This window comes from Cucurbita moschata, unplaced genomic scaffold (assembly GCF_002738365.1).
Source record: "Cucurbita moschata cultivar Rifu unplaced genomic scaffold, Cmos_1.0 Cmo_Scf00072, whole genome shotgun sequence".
In the NCBI taxonomy this organism is placed as follows: Eukaryota; Viridiplantae; Streptophyta; class Magnoliopsida; order Cucurbitales; family Cucurbitaceae; genus Cucurbita; species Cucurbita moschata.
The window spans coordinates 794,668-818,440 of NW_019268588.1; the positions used below are offsets into that span (position 1 = coordinate 794,668).

The 23,773-nt window shown below is 35.6% G+C and overlaps 2 protein-coding genes across 2 annotated transcripts; both read right to left on the reverse strand.

The window, feature by feature from the left end:
• Window positions 1-8,544: 8,544 nt before the first annotated feature.
• On the reverse strand, window positions 8,545-12,012 carry LOC111438201 (phosphatidylinositol 4-phosphate 5-kinase 5-like). Its single transcript, XM_023076158.1, has 8 exons — window positions 10,629-12,012; window positions 10,376-10,543; window positions 10,122-10,287; window positions 9,915-10,031; window positions 9,362-9,555; window positions 9,150-9,280; window positions 9,004-9,076; window positions 8,545-8,935 (listed from the first exon to the last, which is right to left on the reverse strand). The coding sequence occupies exons 1-8, from the start codon at window positions 11,843-11,845 to the stop codon at window positions 8,635-8,637; spliced, it is 2,367 nt and encodes a 788-aa protein (XP_022931926.1). The 5' UTR covers window positions 11,846-12,012; the 3' UTR covers window positions 8,545-8,634.
• A 5,672-nt stretch (window positions 12,013-17,684) lies between these two features.
• On the reverse strand, window positions 17,685-18,478 carry LOC111438200 (sigma factor binding protein 1, chloroplastic-like). Its single transcript, XM_023076157.1, has one exon. It carries the CDS (start codon window positions 18,398-18,400, stop codon window positions 17,906-17,908), a length of 495 nt encoding a protein of 164 aa, XP_022931925.1. The 5' UTR covers window positions 18,401-18,478; the 3' UTR covers window positions 17,685-17,905.
• Between the last annotated feature and the right edge of the window lie 5,295 nt (window positions 18,479-23,773).

The window sequence follows — 23,773 nt, forward strand, 5'->3', positions numbered from 1 at the left end:
TGATATGATATGAAAATGACGGATATATATATGTTGTGATATGATATGAAAATGACGGATATATATATGTTGTGATATGATATGAAAATGATATGAAATATGTTGTGGTATGAGATATGTGATAAATTGACATGTTTATGATATGATATATTATGATACGACATGTTACGGTATGATATGTATATGAGGAAAATTGTTATGTCTGGAAGCGTGGAACGTTATAATATGACATATTTATGTAATTTGAATGATATGATATGATTAATGTGCAAAACGACGAACTAGCATGAAATACAGATCTGACGTATACATAAAAGATATGATAAGTTATCATGATAAACAATATGAGAAATGATATGAAAAACGATATGATATGTATGAAACGCTAGCGGGGTTGTATTAAATGAAAAATAAAATGGAAAAATGTTGGGACCTCATGCATTATTGTGTGTCATGCATCGAGAGATACCCCTTTTTACGCTGGTACGGATGCGTACGTTAAGAGGCAAGAAAACGATAATTATGGATATCATAATGCTGCGACGACCAGGTAGGAAAACGATAATTATGTTTATCCTAATGCTGCAACGGTCGTTATTCCTATACGGGTATCTGGCATCAACAACTACTAAAGAATGCTCGCCCAACAAGAAAGGGGCCCAGGAGGTGTGCAAACCGACTGTTGGGTCCATACTCGCATGTGTGAACCGTGTGTAGAACAGTAAGTACACATCCAATTAGCCCGTTTATGATAGTCGCCGTAGGTAAATAGACTAATATGATAGGCCACCTTCATGAAATTGTATGTGTTTGCATTGAACCCCAATAGTGGGGTCACTTACTAAGTATTTCCTAAAATACTCAAGCCAGGTACTACTGAAATATTTCAGGTAAAGACAATGCATCCTTGTACCGCTGACGATGACATCGCAACTCGAGACCATGACACAGACATAGGGTAGTCACACTTATTTCCTTAGACTTAGGGTAGAATAGAATGTTTTTAATTTAAATGTTTATTTATTTCATTTAGTTTATTGTTGTGTCGTTTTAAAAATGTTTTCGAACACGTAAGTCCGTGACTATGTTTTAAGATAAAGGTTATGTTTTATGAAAGTTTAATGGAAGTATTTACGCATTCAATGTTCATGAGATGAATAGAGTAGCGACCTTAGATTAAGTAGAAAAATTAGCATCGTTACATCAAAATTTTGATATGAGTTTCGACATGTGACTCTAGAATTAAGTCTATCTATATGAAAGATGAAACCTCACAAAATTTGGTGTCATTCGAATATTCGATGGACACTTCACAGGGCTGTATGACCACTTGCCAAAATTAGGTCTACTCGAAAAGATTAAAAATGGCTCAAAATGTACTATAGGAGAGACATGTTGTCATCCCTCCACCACTCTTTATCCTAGTGGCCTAAGCGAGCTATCTTGTGCCACATATCTAAAATTCGTTGGATTTTATCACTCACTCTAATATGTGTTCTCAATGAGTGAATCTCAAATTAATTAAGTTGTTCAAGGTGGTAGGTCAGGTAGAGAGTTAAAGGATATGTCCAAACCACTCTTAAGTGAGTCTAAAGGGAACCAAAAGTTTCAACAGCTTGAGAAGTCAATGTCATGGAATTCTTTCTAGATTTACCTAAGATAACAAAAAGTTACATCTTCATTCAAGTAGTGATCGATTGTTGCACTCACAATATTACATAGGTTACTTTGGGTAAAGTCTCCGATAAATAGTTTTGATTTCAAGTTTATCTTATGAAAATTACTTACAACAATAGATATTAGACAACTATTAGTATGACATTATTCATACCTTTGTATTGAAACAATGAAAGCCCTAATGCGTTAGAATGAGGTAGGTGAACGTGAACTGTTAGAACAAGAGTAAGTTCAAGACACCAATGAATCCATGTAAAAGATCAAGGCAAGAATGTAAACGACTCAGAGTAGACAAAAGATATACGTCAATGTGAGACATAGAAACTTGAGGCTTGAGGTAGTTGACACGGCATTCTTGAAGGTCCCCAATGAAACGCGTCTTGTGGTTTGGATGAAAGGGAAAACTAAACCCACACTTCATCGGATCCTTCGACATTTTAGATCGGATCAAACACTGTCTATCCTTTCCGTGCAAATTAGTGTTCCACATATCCATCTTCACAAATACTTGACTGACTCAACATGCATTATAGATTACGAACCTCTACTGATTGTGAGGACGCAACTTATTCTAAGCTTAGGTACTTTCGTGGATGAAAGTTTCTTTCATAGGTGTAAAATCTAACAACCAAAAGTTAGAAAAAAATAAGTTCTCACATCGTTTAGTTTGAGAAAGTGGACAGTTGGATTCCAGTATTAGAAGGGAAGTCTCTCGGCTTATTGAGTCACAACAATTACTCTATTTCATCCCACTTGGGCAGTTTGGAGTGAGTTGGAGAATACCTTTTCTGACGGCATCAACTTGGCTTCTTGGCTAATTTGGCTTGGGTTTGATATGTTGTTTCCTACCATTTTCGACTCCTTGAGAGCCGTTGTGACATTTTTGGAGGCGTTTAAGTTTAGTATGACTACATTTTAGCTAAATTAAATTTGGAGCTAAGTTTAGATTATTTTATGCAATTAGATTAGTCAATTTCTATACTAGAATTCTAAATTATGATTGTGGGGCTCCTTAGGTAGATCAAATTTCAATAAGTAGCTTTAAGCTAGCATCAAAGGAGGTAGTAACTTCAACTTAAACCAATCAAGTGGTTTCACTGTTGGCTTGGTTAGATGACTTGTTTGCTGAATGAACAATGCTTGTCATGTGGCCCTTTCATATATCGTGTTTTATGATTGTTTGACATGTGCTATGTTGTATTTATGCTATGATATGTTTTTTTATGCTACAAATTATGTTATGTTATCCGTTATACTATGATATGTATTCATATTTATGCCCCAAAGCCTCGTAATTAATTATTTAGTTTTTAACAATAACTTTTATTATTTTATTTATAATTTAATTGTTATTCATGATATGAAAATCTAAGGTTATTCATGTAATGTCGAACAGTATGTGGTTGACATACAAGAGAATAGTATTTAAGTAATAAACTAAATGGTCTATAGTATATAGATAAGGTCAAATACCTTATCTTAGTAACACGATTTATACGACCCACTTTGCAATTTTTGCAAATGATTTGATCCAAATCGTTCCTGTGGAGACATGTAAGTGAGGGTATCATGTACAGTGAGTTTGTATAAAATTGGACCAAGAAATATTTAATCTCTTTTTATAAATCCGTTAATTGAGAAGATTAATATTTCATATGATGATCATATGCAACTCGATCTTAATCCAAAATGAGTTATGAACTCTTGCTTGCGAGGGCTTGTACTTGAATTTGCATGGGTGAGAATGACTATTTTGGCTAATTCAATGTGCCTACCATTTTACGGGCCTAACCAAATAAGAAATTGGGAACATAATATCATGAGATGGAATTCACTCATTTCCATATAAAAAACGTAGATAAGTTGTTCTCTAAAGTACTGATTTTGGGACTTGAACAATGGGGCCTCATCTTCTCATTAGCCGGTGAGGGACTTGGTTTATGATTGGAACATAAACAAATTGTTCATTAGAAAATCAATGGTACTTAAGGTAAAAGATGTAATTAATGGGGTAAAACAAACTTTTGACCTAGCTGTAATTATGAACCGCTCGTGAAGGATCGACTTGGTTGTAATGATTATATCAATGGACATAACTTTTTCTACCGTGCATAAGAGTGCAACTCTAGATCTATAGTGGAGTTACCTATAGCTAATAAATGAAAATTGATTAATTAAAGAGTTTAATTAATTAATTTTGTATATTGAAGCTTATAATTTGTAGGTCCATAAAGTCTCTTTGCTAGCTCATAGTAGTACTTCAATTTACTTTAAAAAAAAAAAATTGAAGTATTTAAATTAATATTTAATATATTAGATATATTGCATAAAAAGGAGAAAATAGATTTAATTTGACATGTTCAAATTAATATTTAATATATTAGATAGGTTAAATATAAATGGAGAGTATATTATAAAGACATGTGAACTATGTTAATATGTTTGCTTTATGCGTATGAGACATTAGAAAGCTATGTATGTTAATCATGAAAGATAAGACAAGTATTGTTATATGTCTCGTAGGAACATTACGTCATGAAAAGAATGAATGTATGACTTGTATTGTAAGTATATGTCATATTTTGATGCCTATGGTACCTCATACATTTTGTGTGTAATATGCATCGGTATACTTTTCCATTATGACTAGTATAAAGGCGTACCTTAAGATGTTTCTGTTTGTCACAATATTATGTCGGCCCTTTGTTAAAATGTCATCACTACCAATAGGGTTAAGCCCAACTATTATATTTATTATTTAGGATTTTAGAAATAAATTTAGGAAAATGATTTAGGGATTTTAGGAATAAATTTAAGAAAATGATTTAAGTATTTTAGAGAAAAGATTGAGAAATTTTAGGAATAAATTTAGCCTATCGTATAAATACCCCTCCATCTTACTTAGTTTATCATCCCAAGAAATCCCAACCAATACAAAGTATTAGTTTCTACCGAGTGTCTTGTAAATCACTTCTCAATTGGTGTTAATAAAGTGTGCGAGTGTTTCCCACAGAAAGTTGTGTTCAACAATCTGGTATCAGAGCGAGGTTAGTATAGGTTATCTGATCTGGTTAGTGTAGGTTATCTGATCTCTTGGAATTCTTAATATGCTCTGTGGTTGCAGCTCTGTCTGATCTTCCACATCAGAAACGATATCTTGAGATTAGTAGTGAGTGAGTTTCTTTTGTGTCTTGTGTTGAAAGAGCTTGTCTGGTATTATTGAGGTATAACTAACACGATGGGTGATTTCCAAATTGTTGGAGGAATCAAGAAACTCAACAACAACAACTACAACACGTGGGCAACATGCATGATGTTCTATTTACAAGGACATGATTTTTGGGAGATCGTTGGTGAGTGCGAAACTACGCCAGAGGATGATTCTAACGGCGCCTTGCGCAAATGGAGTATCAAAGCAGGCAAAGCAATGTTTGCTCTGAAGACCACAATCGAAGAAGGGATGTTAGAGAATATTTGGAATGACAAGACACCAAAAGAAGCATGGGACACGTTCGTGATGTTGTTCTCAAAGAAGAACGATGCGAGACTACAACTTCTGGAGAACGAGTTGTTGTCAATTTCACAACATGATATAACGATTGCTCAGTACTTCCACAAGGTCAAGTCGATCTGTCAGGAGATTACTGAACTAGACCCAAGTCCGCCATTGTAGAATCTCGAATGAAGAGGATTATAATCCACGGATTGCGAATAGAATATAGAAGCTTTATTATTGCTGTACAAGGATGGCCCACTCAACCACACTTTTAGAGTTCGAAAATTTGTTAGCCAGCCAAGAAGCCATGGCTAAACAAATAGGAGGCATCACATTGAAGGGTGAAGAAGAAGCACTCTACGCAAGTGAAAGCCAGAGCAATAATAGGCAGTCTATAAAATGCGAATACAATGGTGACAGAGGAAGAAGTCACCAAGAAACTGTATAACTAGGGAGAGCTTAGAAGAATGATAACAATAACTCTCAAGGGAACATATTGGAGGACATTAGCTACAATTGCGGAAAGAAGGGCCTCATGTCCAAAGATTGTTGGTCCAAGAAAAAATCTGTCGAAAGCAATGTGGCATCCTCCAACATGGAGATGGAGGAGGAATGGGATGCAGAGGTACTATATGCTATAGAAGAAGATGAGCTAGCACTCATGGCGATGATGGGAGACCATATCGATTATGAGAATGATTGGATCATTGATTCAGGATACTTAAACCACATGATTGACGATCAAAGTGGTGCAATGAAAGAGGGGTGGCTTTCAAAAAAGGAAGTATTACCATGCCTTGAGTAAATTGAAGAAATTCTTCTGACGGGAGAGCAAATTGAAGAGATTCTTCCACCGAAGATGGGGGAGCAAATTGTACACATTTGCTTAAGTGATGATGTGCCTGAAGATTCAAGCGACACTAGTGTTGGTGAGCAAGAAATGACTCAACCAAGCGAACCTAATGAAAAACAAAGGACACCTCAACAACTTAGACAGTTAGAAATAATCCAAAAGCCAAGTCTAGAGATACGCTAGAAACATATGAGGATGTATCACAAAACTCGGTTTGGCAGAAAGCAATAGAGGAAGAAATTATAGCCCTAGAACATAATCAAACTTGGGAACTAGTGCCAAGACTAGGAGATGTCAAACTCATCTCTTGCAAGTGGGTCTACAAAATAAAGCGTCGACCAGATGGATCAATTGAGAGATACAAGGCTCGACTCGTAGCTCGAGGATTTTCTCAACAATATGGACTAGACTATGATGAAACATTCAGCCCAGTGGCGAAGATCACTTTCGTATAGGTTCCTCCAACACTAGTTAATAAAGATTGGAAATTTTGGCAGATAAATATGAAGAATATTTTCTTGCATGGAGAGTTGGACCAGGAGATCTACATGAACCAACCAAATGGATTCGAAAATGAAGTTGGAGTCATTGATCAATATATGCAAAATCCGAAGAAGCCTCATTTAGATGCGGCTTGACGGACCTTGAGATATGTCAAAGGTACAATCAATTACGATCGTTTATACAAAAGAAGCGAAGACTGGAAGCTAGCTGAATATAGTGATGTTGACTATGCAAGAGACCACGATACCTGAAGATCAATCACTGCGTATGTGTTCAAGCTCGGTTCGAGAACAATTTTTTGGTGTAACAAAAGACAACCAACAGTATCATTGTCAACTAGAGAAGCAGAGTATAGAACAGCAGCTGGAGCAGCTCAGGAAAATACATGGTTAAAACTTTTGATGGAAGATTGACACCAGGAAATTGAGTATCTAATACCATTCATTGCAACAATCAATATGTGATTCGCCTAGCAGAAAATTCGGTGTTTCATGCTAGAACAAAGCATGTGGAAGTACACTATCATTTCATTAGAGAGAAAGTCTTGAAGGAAGAAATCGAGATGCAACAGATCAAGACAGATGATCAAGTGGCAAACTTGTTTACGAAAGGGCTGAATACTGGCAAACATGAGAGTTTTCGCTATCAGCTCAACATGGTGTAACGAATGAGGACTAGTGCTGAGGGAGAGTGTTAAAATGTCATCATTAGCCGGATAAGGTTAAGCCCAACCATTGTATGAGCAATTATATTTATGAACAATTATATTTACGATTTAAGATTTTAGAAATAAATTTAGGAAAATGATTTAGGGATTTTATCAATAAATTTAGGAAAATGATTTAAGTATTTTAGAAAAAAAAGTTCAGAAATTTTAGGAATAGATTGACTACCCTCAATACCCTCCATCCTGTTCATCATCCCAAGCAATACAAAGCGGTAGTTTCTACCGAGTGGCTTGTAAATCTCTTCTCGATTGGTCTTAATAAAGTGTGCGAGTGTTTCCCACAGAAAGTTGTGTTCAACACCCTTTCCCTCCGTAGAGTCCAACAACATGCACATGCGCTAGCTTGAACATCTAGGTTCGAGGGGTACGATACGAGCTCACCTGGTGGATCCATGTTCACGTGTTTGGGTCATACGTAAAGAAATACTAACCCCACCTAGACAGAAAACTAGAGACCAAGGCCTTGATATTTTTAAGAAAAGATAAGTCCCACCATGATTGATTGGGTTTGCATTTTTCAACCCAATAGTTGGGCTACTTACTGCATATTTTTAAATATTCTACCACATGCTACTTCTTTTTCAAATTAAGGTAAGACATCACTATGAAGGCCATGAAAGCGAGCCAGGTAGTTGCATTTATATTTGGTATAGTATCCCTAGGTTAGATCGGAACGTTTGCGTTGTTTTATTTAAGTTTCTTATATGAACCAAGACATCAATAATGAAAGAAAAACTTCAAGAAAGATGTAAAAAAAATGTTGTTCAAATTATCACAAGATGTTGTTAATTCATGCAACATTAAAGAAGAATCAAGCTCCATTTATTCTTGAATGGTTACAAATTTTGGGTGATATAATTTAGAGGTACGATGTTTCTTTAATGTACCTTAAGGCTTTTATTCATTTATTAAATTTATATTGTGGTTAATTATAGTCGTAAAGTATGAAAGTTAGAACTCTTTCCATGTGTTTTCATTTTGAGGCTACATAAAGCCGTATGTTATCCAAATAAAATAGATTTAAAAAAGGTAATAAAAAAAGCATTTTTGCTTTCCTTCATCCATGACTAAGTATTTTTGCAATTTTATGTACTTCAAATTGCATGTTTAAAATCATTCAAGCTTCACGATCATTGTTGCTCGCTAGTGATTCAAATCTAAAGCTAATGATTCAAATATCCAATAATAAACGACTATATCTTTTTCTGTGTAATTGTAATGAAACTACATGAATGGTATATATACTTTGCTATATATAAAACAAATGAAAGAATGTGATCATGCATTTCTCATCCCATCTCAACCCTGCTAAAAATTATTAAATACATTTCCACAACAAGGAGTTCATAAGTTGAGAAACGACTCATGTGTAGATCTTTATTCAAAGTTTGCCTCATCTTCTGCAAAGATATTAAATATGAAGTCCCGAAATCGCTTCGAGTATTGTTTTGGATCGACAGCTGATATCGAAGTAGGATCGTATTGAATTGACTTGTAGGCATGCTCAAGCTTCTTGCTAATGTCATAATCTTGAAGTATGTCAATGATACCAAAGAACATAACCACATCATAATACTCCCCTGTTGGTTCTCCTACCAATTGAAACTCACAGTCACTTTTTCTCACCGTTCGTTCCACTCGAGCAGGCATGTTTACACCCAATTTGATACTCGACCATCTGCAATTTAATTGTTGTGAAGCTCATACAATTAAGAACAATGCAAATTATTGTCAATCACATTTCACCTGGATGGATCGAGGAAAAGCTGATCCATGTCGACTCTTGATAGACGAGGAGCTGCTTCATTCTCTGCCCCTCCTGAAAGATGGGAACAGAGACATGCTAAGTGGTTGATAGTGTGGCAGTGGAGGACAAGAACATAGAGAAAAACCTGTCGGAGTTCGAGCACCGGAAGGTATGAAATCACCAGCAGCTGAAGTTTCCCTGAAGTGAAGACCAACAAGAAGACTATAATCCATAATTCTTTCTTGTTCGAGGAACTCACAGTCTCGATCGATTTGCCTATAAGAACGACAAAAAATAAACATCAAGTGGAGACATGAAAGTTAAGATCTTTGGTGTCCCTAACCATAGCTTTTTCACCTGCAAAACTCTTGAAACCATGATTTTTGCAATCGAAATACGAAGTTAAGATCGAGGTCCTTCAGGATGGTAGTGTCGTCGATTTCACTTAAAGGCTTATCTGTTGTGCGTCCAAGAATTGACCCTTTCAAGTCGAACCGTCGGTGAATGGAATACTCCGAGCAAAAAAGGTTTCCCATAATGATGAACCTTACCTGAAAGTCCCACGTGGACTAATTTAGGGAATGATCATGGGTTTATAATCAATAAATACTATCTCCATTGGTATGAGGCTTTTGGGAAGCCCAAAACAAAGCCACTAGAGTTTATGGTGTTGGACGAAAGTCCCACATCGGCTAATTTAGAGAATGATCATGGCTTTATAATCCAAGAATACTATACTATCTCCATTGGTACGAAGCCTTTTGGGAACCCCGAAGCCATGAGAGCTTATACTCAAAGTGGACAATATCATATCATTGTGGAGATCTGTGATTCCTATCACCCTAAACAATGCGAGAATATTCTTTCCGTAGTGGTTTCAAGTTGATGTTGTGAACAAATGTTAATGTACCTTCTTTTGAATTGGCCCTGTTAATTTAACACAATGAAGACCATAGAATTTGGTCACCAAAGTAGTCTGAAAGGCTCTAACATGGTTATAATAGGCAGAGAGCATTCTTATCAAAACCTGCACAATCACACCAAGTTCTCCCCAATTACAATTGCCATAGTCGTTGTTGTATAATAATTAGTGTAAGAAAAGAAAACAATGTCTCACTTTAGCTTCGGCCTTCTTCATCGTCTTGATCATATATCGATCGTCGTTAGTCAAGTAGAAGAAGCTACCACTTTTTCCCGGAGAAGAAAGTTCTCGAAGCGCATCGTTCCCACAGATAGATAGCATATAATCAGCTGGATCCACCTTGAACAATTTCCTTAGAGTTCTGAAGACAGAGGACAACATCCATTAACACGGCTAACAATTTGGTTCGACATGTCATATTCGATCGAGAAAACGTGGTTGAATTGTACCTGAAAACCAAAGGGCAATAATCCTTCCATTTGAACTCACATGACTGATGGGGTGGCGTGTGTTTGCTCCCTTCGGAAGGGAATTTGGTCCAAACTTTTTCCTTTGGATCAAAGGCTGATGGCTTCAAATCAAGGGAAGCCGCCGGGGCTGGTCTTCCAACCGAGTGCCTGTTGAATCCTCACGTACACATACAAATGGTTAAAGAGGACATCAAAATGTACCAAAAGCATTGCTTAAAAAGCATCAAACTACCTGATCCCAAGCTGCAAATTGAGCATAAGATCATAGTTCTTGTGGCCTTTGCAGATAGTCTCTCCTTGCCTCTTACAAGACTTAGACATCCTCATTGGCGTCCCAAGTCCCTCCTTCTCCAAACTCAATCCCAACATATATTCACTCATATCCCCCCGCCCTCCTCCTCCTCCTCCGGCCGACGACGTCCTCTCGCTGCAACACCCCGTCACAAAGTCATCGATATCCCCACACCCCCACATTTGCATTCTATCAAACGGTCTCTCGACCTCAATACTCACCCGCCCATCCACTGACATCCTCCTCGGCTTCACCCCGTCCTCTCCCTTCGACGACCTCCACGCCGCTAGCTTCTTCTGCGACGGCAAAATCGACACCTTCTCCCCAAGGCAAATCTTGCAATCACTAAAATCCACATTATACACATCTTGTGGATCCCATTGCACATTCCCTAATGAGCCAGAGGGATAGTAACTCCCGTTTTGTTCTTGTGGATCTTTGCTCCAATATCCTACATAGAAACTCCCATCAGGCCATTTGAATGTCCCATTACCTCTAGGCAACCCTGATTCCCAATTGCCTTCATATTTATTCCCATTACTCCAAACAAAACTTCCTTTCCCACAAATCTCCCCGTTCTTCCATTCACCGACATAGTGATTGCCATTCTTCCATTGATATTTCCCATTCCCTTCTTGCAATCCCCTCCTCCATTCCCCATCATAGCAATCGCCATTTGAGAAGCTTTTAACTCCACGCCCATGTTTCAAATTCATCACCCAATTCCCTTTATAAGTGTCCCCATTTGACCCTGTGTAGGTTCCATTTCCATCCATATACCCGCTCTTGAATTCGCCTTCGTATGTGGCTCCCGATGGCCAGCTGAAGCGGCCGCGGCCCATGGTTTTGCCTTTGACCCATTCGCCGACGTACATACAGCCGTCGGTCCAGAGGTATTTTCCGTGGCCGTGTGGGAAACTGTCGCACCATTGGCCGGTGTAATAGTCGCCATTTGGGAGGATTCTGTCAGCGTGGTAAACCTCACCGGCAATTAATTCAGGGTCGAAGGCGTCAGTATAGCCGCCGTTGATGTCGCCATCGTCGGCATGACCCACGGAGGTGGAGCCGAAGATGCTATGGGCTCGCTTCTTGGCCGCTTGGGTTCTGCGGATCGTGGCTTCCCATGCCTTCAAAACTCCACTTTCTCTGTTACTCATAACGGAAGATTTTGAGACGAACCCAGATGGAATTTTGGATTAAAAATTGTGAATTGGGGATTTTTGAAAACACCCAATTGGGGAAAAGTTGAAAATTTAAGATGGAGAAATTAAGGAAATGAATGAATGAGTGAATGAATCAATGAGTCAAACGATCAAAGCATCTGAATTCCATTTTGAATCCCAAATGTGGGTTTGTTTGTTGTTTCTTCAGTCTGTCTCTGTCTAACATGGTTTGGTTTTGGGTGTTTTTGTTGGTCTCAGTTTTTGATTTTGTGGTCAAGAAATGCTAAAAAAGAACACGATTTGAAGGAAGGGAGAGAGTTGATCCAATCATTTATTCCCCCATATTTCTGCAAACAGAACAAACGGTCATGTCTATAAACTGAAGACAACAATTGAATCTTTGTTGATTTTTAGGTGTTTTTTACAGGCTATTAATTGATTGATGCTTGGACATTCGCATAAAACAACATATCATCTGGAGAGAGAGAGACTCGTTCTGTTGTTTAAGGAGCATTTGACATGTGGTGTTCTAAATTTAGAACAACAAGATGAGGTGAGGATGTCGTGAAATTTGGCGTGATGTCCATAAAACATGAAAGGGGAATAGATTTTGATTAAAGAACGGTGAAAAGAGACATGGATTCTGGTCTTTGTGGGCATAACACTCCCTCACCCTGTTTGGTTCCTTGGGATTTGGTCGGAGGATTGTTTTGGTTTCATATTATTTTATTCTTCTCTAAACTTTAAACAAAAATTTCATAATTATTTAGGAATATATTATACACAAAATTTAGTTTTATATATAATAGACAAAAAAAAAACTTTGATGCTTTCTAGTTTTTTTTTAGGAAAAAACAACTAAATTATTGCCAAAACACCATGTCAGTTGAACAAATGTTTCCAAGTGTTTTATGTTTATGGACATCAGTTAGGGATAGGTGCCTACTTGATGCTCAAATGCTATGGGGACACCAAGACTCAACACAAAACTACGAAGGTATGCCCTTTACTTAGACACCGACCTTGTCACGATCATACTTTCCTGAGTCGCGACTTGTTAAAGACTTAAAAATATGAAAAGACACGTAGAAATAGATGGTAAATTTTTTCGTATTTAAAATAATACATAAATACATTTTAATTTACAAATTTAATTTAAGTTGTAATATATTGGACTAGTAAATAAAACAATTTAAAAATATTTAAGTAGTCGAAAATGGTGTAGTTTTGTATGACACTTGTTCCATATTCGAGCCCATACTCGACTAGCTTTTTATTTACCTGAAAAACATGGAGTGAGTACAAAGACTCAGTACTTACTACTTGTAGGCTCTTAATCATGTCCCTTAATCATGTCCATAATGTATGTTAGGCTACCACAATCTTTTTTGTCATGTTCTTTTTCTTAACTTGAGAACTTAGATCCTTAGGTTTTGTGGTTGAATTTTGAGTTTTTGTTGTGATCTAGACAAGGACCTTGATCCTAAGTTGTTCTTCTTGTCTTTGGATCTTATTCTTGTTCTTGTTTCTTGTTTTGTTCCCTAAAGCACTTTCCTTAAGATTTACAGTACAAGACATAAATCGTTAGGTTTATGTCTAAGGTTTCATACGTCCCAAAAGATGTAGTCTGAACTTGTATCCAAGGCTTCATGTGTTCTCTGTGATATAGCCCGAAACCTAAACCCAATTTTCCTTCCATTCCAAGCGGTGTAGGTTAAAAACCTACATCTAAAACTTCTTATATTTCAAGCGATGTAGTCTGAGTCATGGGCATGTTGTACCATGGGGTATACTCGCTTTTGTGTTAACCAGGGACTTATCTTCGCTTCTTGTATCATGAGCCATGACATGTAGTCAATCTGGAAGTTATCCCTAACATGGCCCTAGATTACTCCCCATGAAAGACGGAGAATGTCACATGATTGATGTAAAATATGGACGTGAAATCCTACGAAAGTCATGACTAGAGCATCCCCTAACAAGGTGCAGGGAATCTCATCTAGGTGAGGGAAAACATGAGACCTGAACATGACATCCTGCTCAGAAAAACATGGTGCAGGGCATCCCACTTAGAAGAGGAAAATATGTGCCTCAAGAAGCACCGCGTGGTGGGAGGTTATCGGTCACCTTAGACATGATTAGAGTATTACTTAGCATTCTTTAATGTCTAGCAAATCTTGTTCCTCAGGAAGCACCGCATGGAGTGTAATGTTCTCATCTTGTTCATATCCTTAGGCTAGCAAATCTTAACAAACTCTCATGTGCTAACCCTAGGGTAATGTGTACTAGTAACACACCCCATCTTCCTGACATACTTAAAATTCATGGCCCTAAGTATACATATCTTATTCATGTAACAAGTCGTCCTCATGAGTTCAAGTTAATCGTGACACCATATTTATCGTAACTCTTGAGTTCATAAAATCTATGTTAATTTTTTTAAGGACGTCAACAAGAATATTTTTTTTTATCTTTTACTGCTTGATTCTTGGGCCATACATGAGTTTCTTTTAGCCTTTTATCTCTTCATGTTCTTGAGTCTGGGTGGTCGAGGGATTAGTGTTGTGCTCTTATGGTTTTAGTTATTTTTAGAGCCTAACAACGCATAAGTCCACAATTTCATAGGTCAAGTATATGTCAATTTGTCATAACAACTTGCGTGAGTCTTTATAAGGATCCTAACATGTTTCTTGAGGTAATTAGACAAAACCATGGATTTTTACTAGGCCTTTAGGGGTAGTTTAGTAATTTCCCTTTCAGTTTTGGCTTAGCCCAATTATGTTCTAATGTCCTTGGAAACTTGCATATGTACATCGTATAAGAGTGCATAACACATTGTGTTTCTTAAGGCCTTCAAAACATCTTGAATCCTTATCAGGATATTTTGGTCATTTATTTCTTCATTCATTGGTTTAAGCTCTTAATGTATTTCAAAATCCTTCAACTCTTGGGTAGCTCTTCATGTCCTAATATATAGTTCTTACTTAAAATTTTAGGCAATTTGGAGGTAGTTTGTACCTTGAAATAGCTCACGGTTGTTTTAGGGATATTTTGATCCTTTTATCTATAATTCATAATTTAGCCCCTATACACACTCACACGACCTTGTGTAACTGAAATATAACATATATAAAGTCTTAGGTCTTTTGGAGTTCATTTGGTTCATAAACTAATGCTTAGACATATAGGGCATTTTGGTTTTATACTTTTGGTTGGTTTAGTCCCTAAATAAACTCCAATAAATTTTAAATCTTTCCTATCACCTTTTACACTTTAAAACAAGCTATATATAAAATCTTAGATTATTTGTACTTCATTTAATCCATAAATCTATAAGTTAGTGCTTATGCCTTTAGGGACATTTTGGTCATTTTACACCTTATTCTTGCTTCAACTCATAAATGGATTTCAATCACTACAAAACTTCTTGAATATCCTTATATTTCTACCTAAGTCCCTTTTATTAAAATCTCATGTGGTTTAGGTTATGAACCGATGGTACTTTATTTTAGTCATTTTTGCATCCTAAACTTGTTCATGCTCCAAATATGATCTAATGATTCTCAAACTTTATATAATCCTTAAAAATCATAGAATAAGACATTTTTTAAAGTTTCATAACATTTGGAGGTCATTTAGAACATAAACCGAAGGTATATGATAATTTTACACCACTTGGTTTAGCTCCTTAATTTGTGTAATAACACAAATTTTCATATATAATCTGCTTAGCAATAAAATTTCATGGGGGAAGCAAAGTTGATTTAGAGGACTATTTTAACATTACTTAAATTCTAACAAATTTTTAGTGCTTTTGAGTCGCGAACTATTCCATCTACCTCAAGCCACAACCCTTGTTCGCCTGCATCCATCTCCTTCTTTTAGTTATTACCTTACAAGAATGAAGGGCATCTACTATCTTCACCAACCTTGTAGATTTATGTTCGCTGAGTTTAACAAGACATGTGTCATTAAGAATCGTTCAAAATTGTGGGAGAGGTACCATTTGACGTTTCTTACCCCTGAATTCTGCATTTCCATGTCTTACCCCTGTCTTTTATACTTGTGTACAATTGGATATAGGCCTCAAATGAACTGAGTTTCCTCACAAAATCTTTAGCTATCATTTTCATGAGGACGGTGGGTTCTGGCACAAAATTATGATTGTTGGAAGATGGCTAAAGGTTGACTATATTTTTTGGACTTTTTTTGGTGGTCAATTGTCTTCTAAATTGACTCGTGTCCAACGTTAGAGGCCATTTCAACTCTTGATTTTTCTATAAAGTTGTTCATCTATATACCATGAAACTATAGGATTCAATCTCATGAATTAAGAACAATTATTCAGCAACAAATCAGAGTTTAAAATAAGGGATTTGATCTTACTGTTTTCCAAAATTCTAACATTTCATGTTCTTCCTATTTTCTTCTCTTTTTCTATGTTAGAAGAATTTTAATCCAATAAATTAATTTTGTTTCGTTAACTTTGGAGAGAAATAGCTGCATTCAAAGTTGACTAAGAACTCATAAACTTACTGTTCTTAAGAATCATCGAAACACCGAGAAAGTTGTAAGAGATGAACTTATAATTACATAATTGAATTAAAACACATTTGGAGCATCTTAGCAGGAAGATATAGAAACGAATGGATAGAATTGGCACGCAAAATTTGGGGGCAAACTTGTCATTCAATTGAAATGAATGGATAAAATTGGCATACCCTTTATACATACTATCCCTAAACATATCTGACATTTGTATAAAGAAATAATACATGAATGAACCGAGACAACATTTGAATAACAGTATCTTAAGTATATAAGATTAAAAGAAAAAAAGTTAATCCTGATATCGAATTTAGAGCATGAATCGTATATCTCATCACAAAAAAGGTTAATTATGGAGTTTAGAGCACGAAAATAAAAATTTCAATGGCTTTTGCTACTGTAACCTTCCCGACCATGATTTCTTTTTTGTTCTAGTCACCCCAAACTACGATCGAGTAAATAAAAAAAAATTAAAATGGATAAAGAAATAGTGGGTTCCTTCGTTTCTATGGTTACTTCTTAAACGGTGAGGTCCTCTCTATACACCGGAGCTCCTTTTTTTTTTATTTCATCAATGTTATTGTTAACTTGTACAGTTCACGCTCTTTGGCTCTACCCATGAATTAGCTAGTAATTGGTCTTTCACACGAGATCTACCTATACAGGAACGATATTTAATTATGAAGATTAGTTGGGTAGTTGACCCTCTTAGTCCATTCCATATATCAAAAAAAAAAAAAAAAAAAAAAAAAGTTAATTTTTATTTTTTTTTATTAGTATATCTCATCAACTTGTTATTTAATTTATGTAAATAAAATTGGTGAAGTCAACGGCCAAGTCTATTGTCGTCATAACAAAAACCAGAAAAATTAAAAAATTAAAAAAAAAGGGACCCACATATTATCAAAATTTTGTGGTGAAGAATAAGCTTCGTCATGCAAATCACCTTCTTTATAGATGTAATGAAAGAAAAAGAAAAAAAAAATCATTTTCTGCTATTATATGATTATATATATGATCATATCAATCATATAAAGATAAAATATATTGGTATAAATGTAATTTACATAATATTCATGTCCATTATCTATATCTAACAATGATATTAAAATATAGTTTATATATTGACCTCCTTTATGGGTCTTTGAGATTTTGTTTGTTTCTTAAATTAAAAAAAAAAATAATAATAATAATAAAAGAATTCCCTTCATCCAAATAATAGAAAGAAAAAAAAAACAATAATTTATTTGCATTCATGTATAAATCTATGAATAAAAACATTGAATATCTCCCTCGAAAAATGTTATTAAGAATCACAATGAAATTCAATAAATAAAATACCCAAAAAAGGCTTTGATCTAAGAACAATATAGATGTGGTAATTATATTGTTGAGCATTATTTTAGATATAAATTCCTTTATTATAATGTATATGTTATGAAGCTAATGGGGGAAATGGAAGCTAATTAAAATTAAATAGTTTCAAAATTAGAGAGAAATTAAAGATCACATTGCATAAGATTCATACATCACCGCCGCCGCCTCAGCCGCTGGTAGAAATCCGGAGAAGTTTCCGATGAGGGGAGGAGGAAGAATCAGGTCATCAAAGTCATCATAAAAGCTACCAACAAGGTAGTCCTCCGCCGGCAGCTCAACACCAAGTGTAGTAGGGATATTATTATTCATCATTAGACTATCATAGTCCTGGCCGGCGGCGGTCGTGCTGTGGAGGAGGTCGGGGGTGGCTCCGGCGTCTTCGTCGGAGGAGTGGAACTTAGAGGGGTCGGGAAAGTCGGCATCTTGGCCGGTGAGCTCTTGGACCAAAGCCATGAATTTAGAGGCACTGGTTTTAACCTTCATTGGATTCGATATGTACACAACTTTGATGGGTTTCTTTTTGTTGTTGGGTTGTTTTGTTTTCTTCGTTGGCTTTCGTCGGCGGACGCCGCCGAGAGATGTGTGGTCGTTGCGGTTGCCGCCGCCGCCGCCGCCGCCGTCCATTTCGCGGAGGGAAAAAGTAGGGTTTTTTATTTTTTTTGGTGAGGAATTTTTGGGATGAAGGAAAAAGGGGAGAGAGTGAAGGGAAAATATAGGGATTGGAGGAGGGAGGGAAACCGACAAGAATTTAATTGGGAAAGAAGGGAGGCCAATCGCCGACAAGGAGCGTATGAGACGAAGATATTTTGGGGGAAATTTAAGGGCATTTAAAAGTTATTTAGTTGGGATTATTATTATTATTATTATTTTTTTATATTTCCTTTTTAGGCTCTCCATTATTTTTTCCGTCATTTGGAGTTAGGGTTATTAGAGTCTCACGTTCACTAATTAAGAAATTAAGAGGTAGATTCCTAAAAATATAAGAAATACTATTTTTATTAGTATAATACATATCGGAAAACCAAAAGTAAAGTCATAAAACTTATGCTCTAGGATGCAAAACCGAGAAATAGACCTCAATGGTTTTGCATTCTAGAAAGTCATAACCGAGACAAATTGCCCATCCTAGAGTAAACCATTGTAGATATTGCTTGTTCCTATCCGTAGTATCAAAATTTATAAAAAGTTGAAGTCACCAATATTAATTGGAGAGGATGAGAAACATAAGTGTGATTGAAAGTTCAATCCTTATTGATGTTCGTAGTCTTTAAATAAGATATAAGCTACCAACTAACTACTAAGAATAAGAAAAAAATATATTATTAACGTGAAAATAAGATAAAATATACAAAATATACTACTAACCAAATCAATATACTACCAACCATCTCTAAAAAATAAGAGAAAAACAAAATATTAACCGGTTACGTATGTATATATAAGATATATTTCATAACTAATTACAATTATACGACAAAATATATTTTTCAAATATCTTTATATCTTAATATTATCCCTCAAGTTTGAGAGTTTATGTCAATCACACTCATCTTGGCGATCTTCTCTATCTAATGAATGGGAGTCCGCCCTGCACGCCCCCACCCCGAGTATATGCTTCAACTGGAATTAAATAAGGGTAGATTGATACAATAGAAACCTCTGGTAAAATGGTCACTCGTAACCCAGTAGATAAAGTACATTACATAGTCCATTTTAGGGATTGACGACTTACTCATTCAGTGACTTTGACACTAGACGTTCCAAAAATGGGGTACTATCAGGTCGGGTGAATTCAATAATAGACACATGTTGGCGTTCCAGTCTTCCTTCTCCTTTCAAGGCCTATCCAAAACTGAATCCAGTGCTTCTTGGTCGTGAATATCTGAACTTGTCTTTCAGAAATTGAAATTGCTATTTTTCCAAAGCTTTAATGAAAATATCTGCCAATTTCATTTTACCTCAAACATAACATGATTTGATGATTCCAGCTTGTAACTTTCTCGAACTATATGACAATTTATTTCAATGTTCTTCGTACGTTCATGAAAAAATGGTTTGGCTACTATATGCAATGTTACTTGATTATCACAATACAACAATGTTGGTTCAGTCTTGAAGAATATATCTCAGCTAATATAACTCTAAACAAGTATTTGTCATACCTCGATACTCGACTACTGCTGATGATTTGGACACATTGGTTTGCTTTTTGGACTTCAAAGAAATAAGTGCATTTCCCTAGAAGATGCAAAACTCAGATGATCTGGACACATTGGTTTGTTTTTTAAACTTACAAGAAATAATTGAATTTCCCAAGAAGATGCAAAACCGAAAAATAGACTTCAATGATTTACTCTAGGATGGGCAATTTGTCCCATCTAATTTGATTGGAACAAGTGAATATCCTGGCTTATCAGAATGGTGAATGTAACAGGGATGTATTAAACCAACATTCAAAATTTTGAAGCTAGATTTGGTTGATTCCGCCAAACAAAGGAAATTTTGATATTTAAGAACAACTACTAAAATCGATGTTTCCCTTGACTCACTTGAGAGGTTTATGCGCATCGACTAATCTAAGCATCAAGTTCTTGATTACTTTAAAAACGTTTCAGAGGATAACCCAAACAAGGATATCTCATCACTTTGGCCAGCAGTCTTATGTCGCCCTCATGAAGATCTTGCTTTGGGTGAAATAGAAACAGTTGGAAGGAAAAATAGGTAGACAAGTTCTAATGGGGGAATGTGCCAAAGATAGTTGTTAGTGATAGTGGAGAGAGATCTTTTAATTGAGAGCCCGCTCATCATTTGATCATTCCATCACTTAACCCCGTAAAGATGTTGTGAAAGAAAATATGAACATTTTGAGCATGCCACCTTTGAGTTTTGGTGAGAAAATATGAAGATGCTTATAACGTAGTCTTGATATTGGACGATCGAGAACAGTTTGCCTACCACAATTCTCGGTCTAGGAGAATGATTGAGATTATCTATCGCCAATTCAAGATCGATATTGAGATTAGGAGACTATCTTTTGGTGACAAAATCTGGATAGCTCGCCACAAACATCTTGATAATGAATATGTTTTTTATTTTTGATATATCTTATGGAAGGTGATTCCAATTCATCTGTCATCCTCTGTGCCTATCTTTTATCACTTTTCTTTTGTTCTTCCTCTTCTCCTACTCTAATATCAGGTTAAGAATGACAAACATAAGTGAGATGGAAAGTCCAATCTTCATTGATGTTCACAAGGTTTAAATAGGATACAAGCTACAAACTAAAAATATAATATTAACCAAATCCTGAAAATAAGGTAAAATATACCAAATATACAACTAATCAAATCCGTCAAATAAGATAAAATATACTACGAACAAACTCTTAAAAATAAGAGAAAAAGTATTAATAAAGTATTAATTGATTACATATATAAGATATATTCCATAACTAATTAGAGTTATATGACAAAATATATTCCCCAAATATTTTTATATCTTAATACTTTCAACCTACTCCCTTAAGTCCAGTTAGATTTCTTGTAACGGCCTTAGATTTCTACTCACTTAGAGTTGTTGCCATCTTCGTTATGTAATTGTGCAGAAATAAGAGTTTAAACTTCATCTTAAAATACTGTCATGGATTTATATGTTCGAAAACATTTTTAAAATGAAACAACGAAATACTAAATGAAATAAATAAACATTAAAATTTAAAAAATATTTTATCTAACTTAGTCTAAGAAAATAAATGTAACTACCCTATGTATGTGTTATGGTCTCGAATTGCGATGTTGTTGTCAGTCGTATAGGAATGTCTTGCCTTTACCTGAAATACAAGTAATGCGTGGCTTGACTATTTTAAAAAATACTCAGTAAGTGACCCCACTATTGGAGTTAAATGCAAATACATACAATCATGAGTGAGTCCTCGATCATATTAGTCTATATTCCCTAGTCGGCTATCCTCAACGGGTTAATTAGATGTGTATTTACTATTCTACACATGGTCCACACGTGTGAGTATAGACCCACTAGTTAGTTCACGCACCTCCTGGGCCCCTTTCTTGTCGGGCGAGCATTCTCTAGTAGTTGTTGATGTCGGACACCCGTTTAGGAATAGCAACTGTTGCAGCATTATGATAGACATAATGATCATTTTCGTGCCTCGTAGTGTACGAGTCCATACTATCATAAAAGAGAGGTATTCCCCGATGCATGAACATACAATGATGCATGAGGTTCAAACATTTTTTTTTATTTATTATCATGTAAGACAACTCCTACCATTTTCCTTTCATATCACATCACTTTCATCCTAGCTTTCCTTGCATAATTTGGGGATGTGCATTATGTCAACACATTTTGTCGTATATCATTCATATCATGCATCATGTCATATCATATCATCAGTATACCATGTAAGAACATGTACTACATCGCCAAACGTGTTACACCATAACATTTATCATATCATCAGAGCATCACATCATAACACTTGTCATAACATTCACGTATCTTCTCGTAGTCGCATCGTATTACGAATATAGCATGGATTTATTATTTCATATCGTTTCATAAACATCTCATAGTCATATTGTTTCATATACATAACATAGTCATATCATTTCATAAACACATCAGAGTCATATTATTTCACAAACATATCATAATCACATCGTTCATAAACATATCCTGATCAAAGTGTTTCATACACATCATAGTCTTATTATTTCACAAACACATCGTAAACATATAACACCTACTCATTGAAAGACCGAATCACGAAAGTTACTACTATACCACATAGTTACATTCAAGAAACATAATACTAGGGAATAATTACAAACTCAAAACACCGTATATAAGTTCACAAACAACAAAAGTAAATGTACTAAAACATAGACTCGGATCTAGATTGGAATTCCTCGAGCCTCCAACTTATTTCACCACCTTGGTCACTCAGCATCATGTTTATCTAGAAAGAAAAACTAAAATAATTTTGATGAGTAATTAATTTAGTAGCTAACTTATTTTTTACAAATTTTATTAATCATCTTTCTGGTCATTTTTAAGTCACTAATGATTCATAATTTCTTTTAAGAGGATCTTTTGTTCATTAAAGAGTATTCTAGTTATTTCAAGGTTAGACAGTTAACTCTTTATATGCTTATCTAAATTTTCGAACATGTATATAAGACTCCCTCTCGGTCAAATACGACCCGTCTACTAAACTCTCTAGCAACCTGTAATGTCATATAATCCGACGGTCAGGATTCTCATTCTCTCTAACTTAGAACACAACATGTCGGCTAAGAATCCGCGGGGATTAACAGACTAACTATACTCATATATAGCCCATGACATAATTAACTCATAAGCATAACCTAGAGTTAAAACACTTTCATTCTATATTTACAGCATGCTCACGTCTTATGCACGAATCCATATATACATATAATCAACTCATAAGCATTACCTAGAGTTATAGCATTTCCATGGTGTATATATAATCAATTAACCACGTCACAAATACATATATTAAACTCCTAATGACATAATCAACAAGCTCACATATAGAAACAAGTTGAGAACTTGTTTAAAAGTCCTTACTTGATTTCGAATTTCTTTCTTCTTCTGGGTTTCTTTCTTCTTGTAGTGTACTCTTAACAGGGTAAAATTAGCCCAATCTCTCTCGACCTATATTTCACAATTTTCAAAGTAAATATAGGCAATCTTAATAGAACAGGACAAAAGTAAGTCTAACATATCAAACTGGAAGCCGAATGGAGCTGGCACGCGACCTCACACGCCTATTATGTTGCCAGTCACACCCTTCACTCGCAGTCATGCACGTGTGCATCTTACGAGCCCTCTGCAAATTTGTTACCTTTTCCATTAATTTCCTTTATGTCCCTACTCAATAATCTTCCTAGAATTTCATCCCTTTTTTATTCTACAATATTAAAGATCTCATTGCCACATGTCTAAAGAGTA

Excerpts from the sequence above, each read along its gene's own strand:
- LOC111438201 (XM_023076158.1), bottom strand. The coding sequence starts at position 11,845 with ATGAGTAACAGAGAAAGTGGAGTTTTGAAGGCATGGGAAGCCACGATC. Across the intron at positions 10,032-10,121 it reads TGAAGAAGGCCGAAGCTAAA|GTTTTGATAAGAATGCTCTC; the intron begins GTGAGACATTGT and ends GTGATTGTGCAG. Across the intron at positions 9,556-9,914 it reads CAGGGCCAATTCAAAAGAAG|GTAAGGTTCATCATTATGGG; the intron begins GTACATTAACAT and ends TGGGACTTTCAG.
- LOC111438200 (XM_023076157.1), bottom strand. The coding sequence starts at position 18,400 with ATGGACGGCGGCGGCGGCGGCGGCGGCAACCGCAACGACCACACATCT.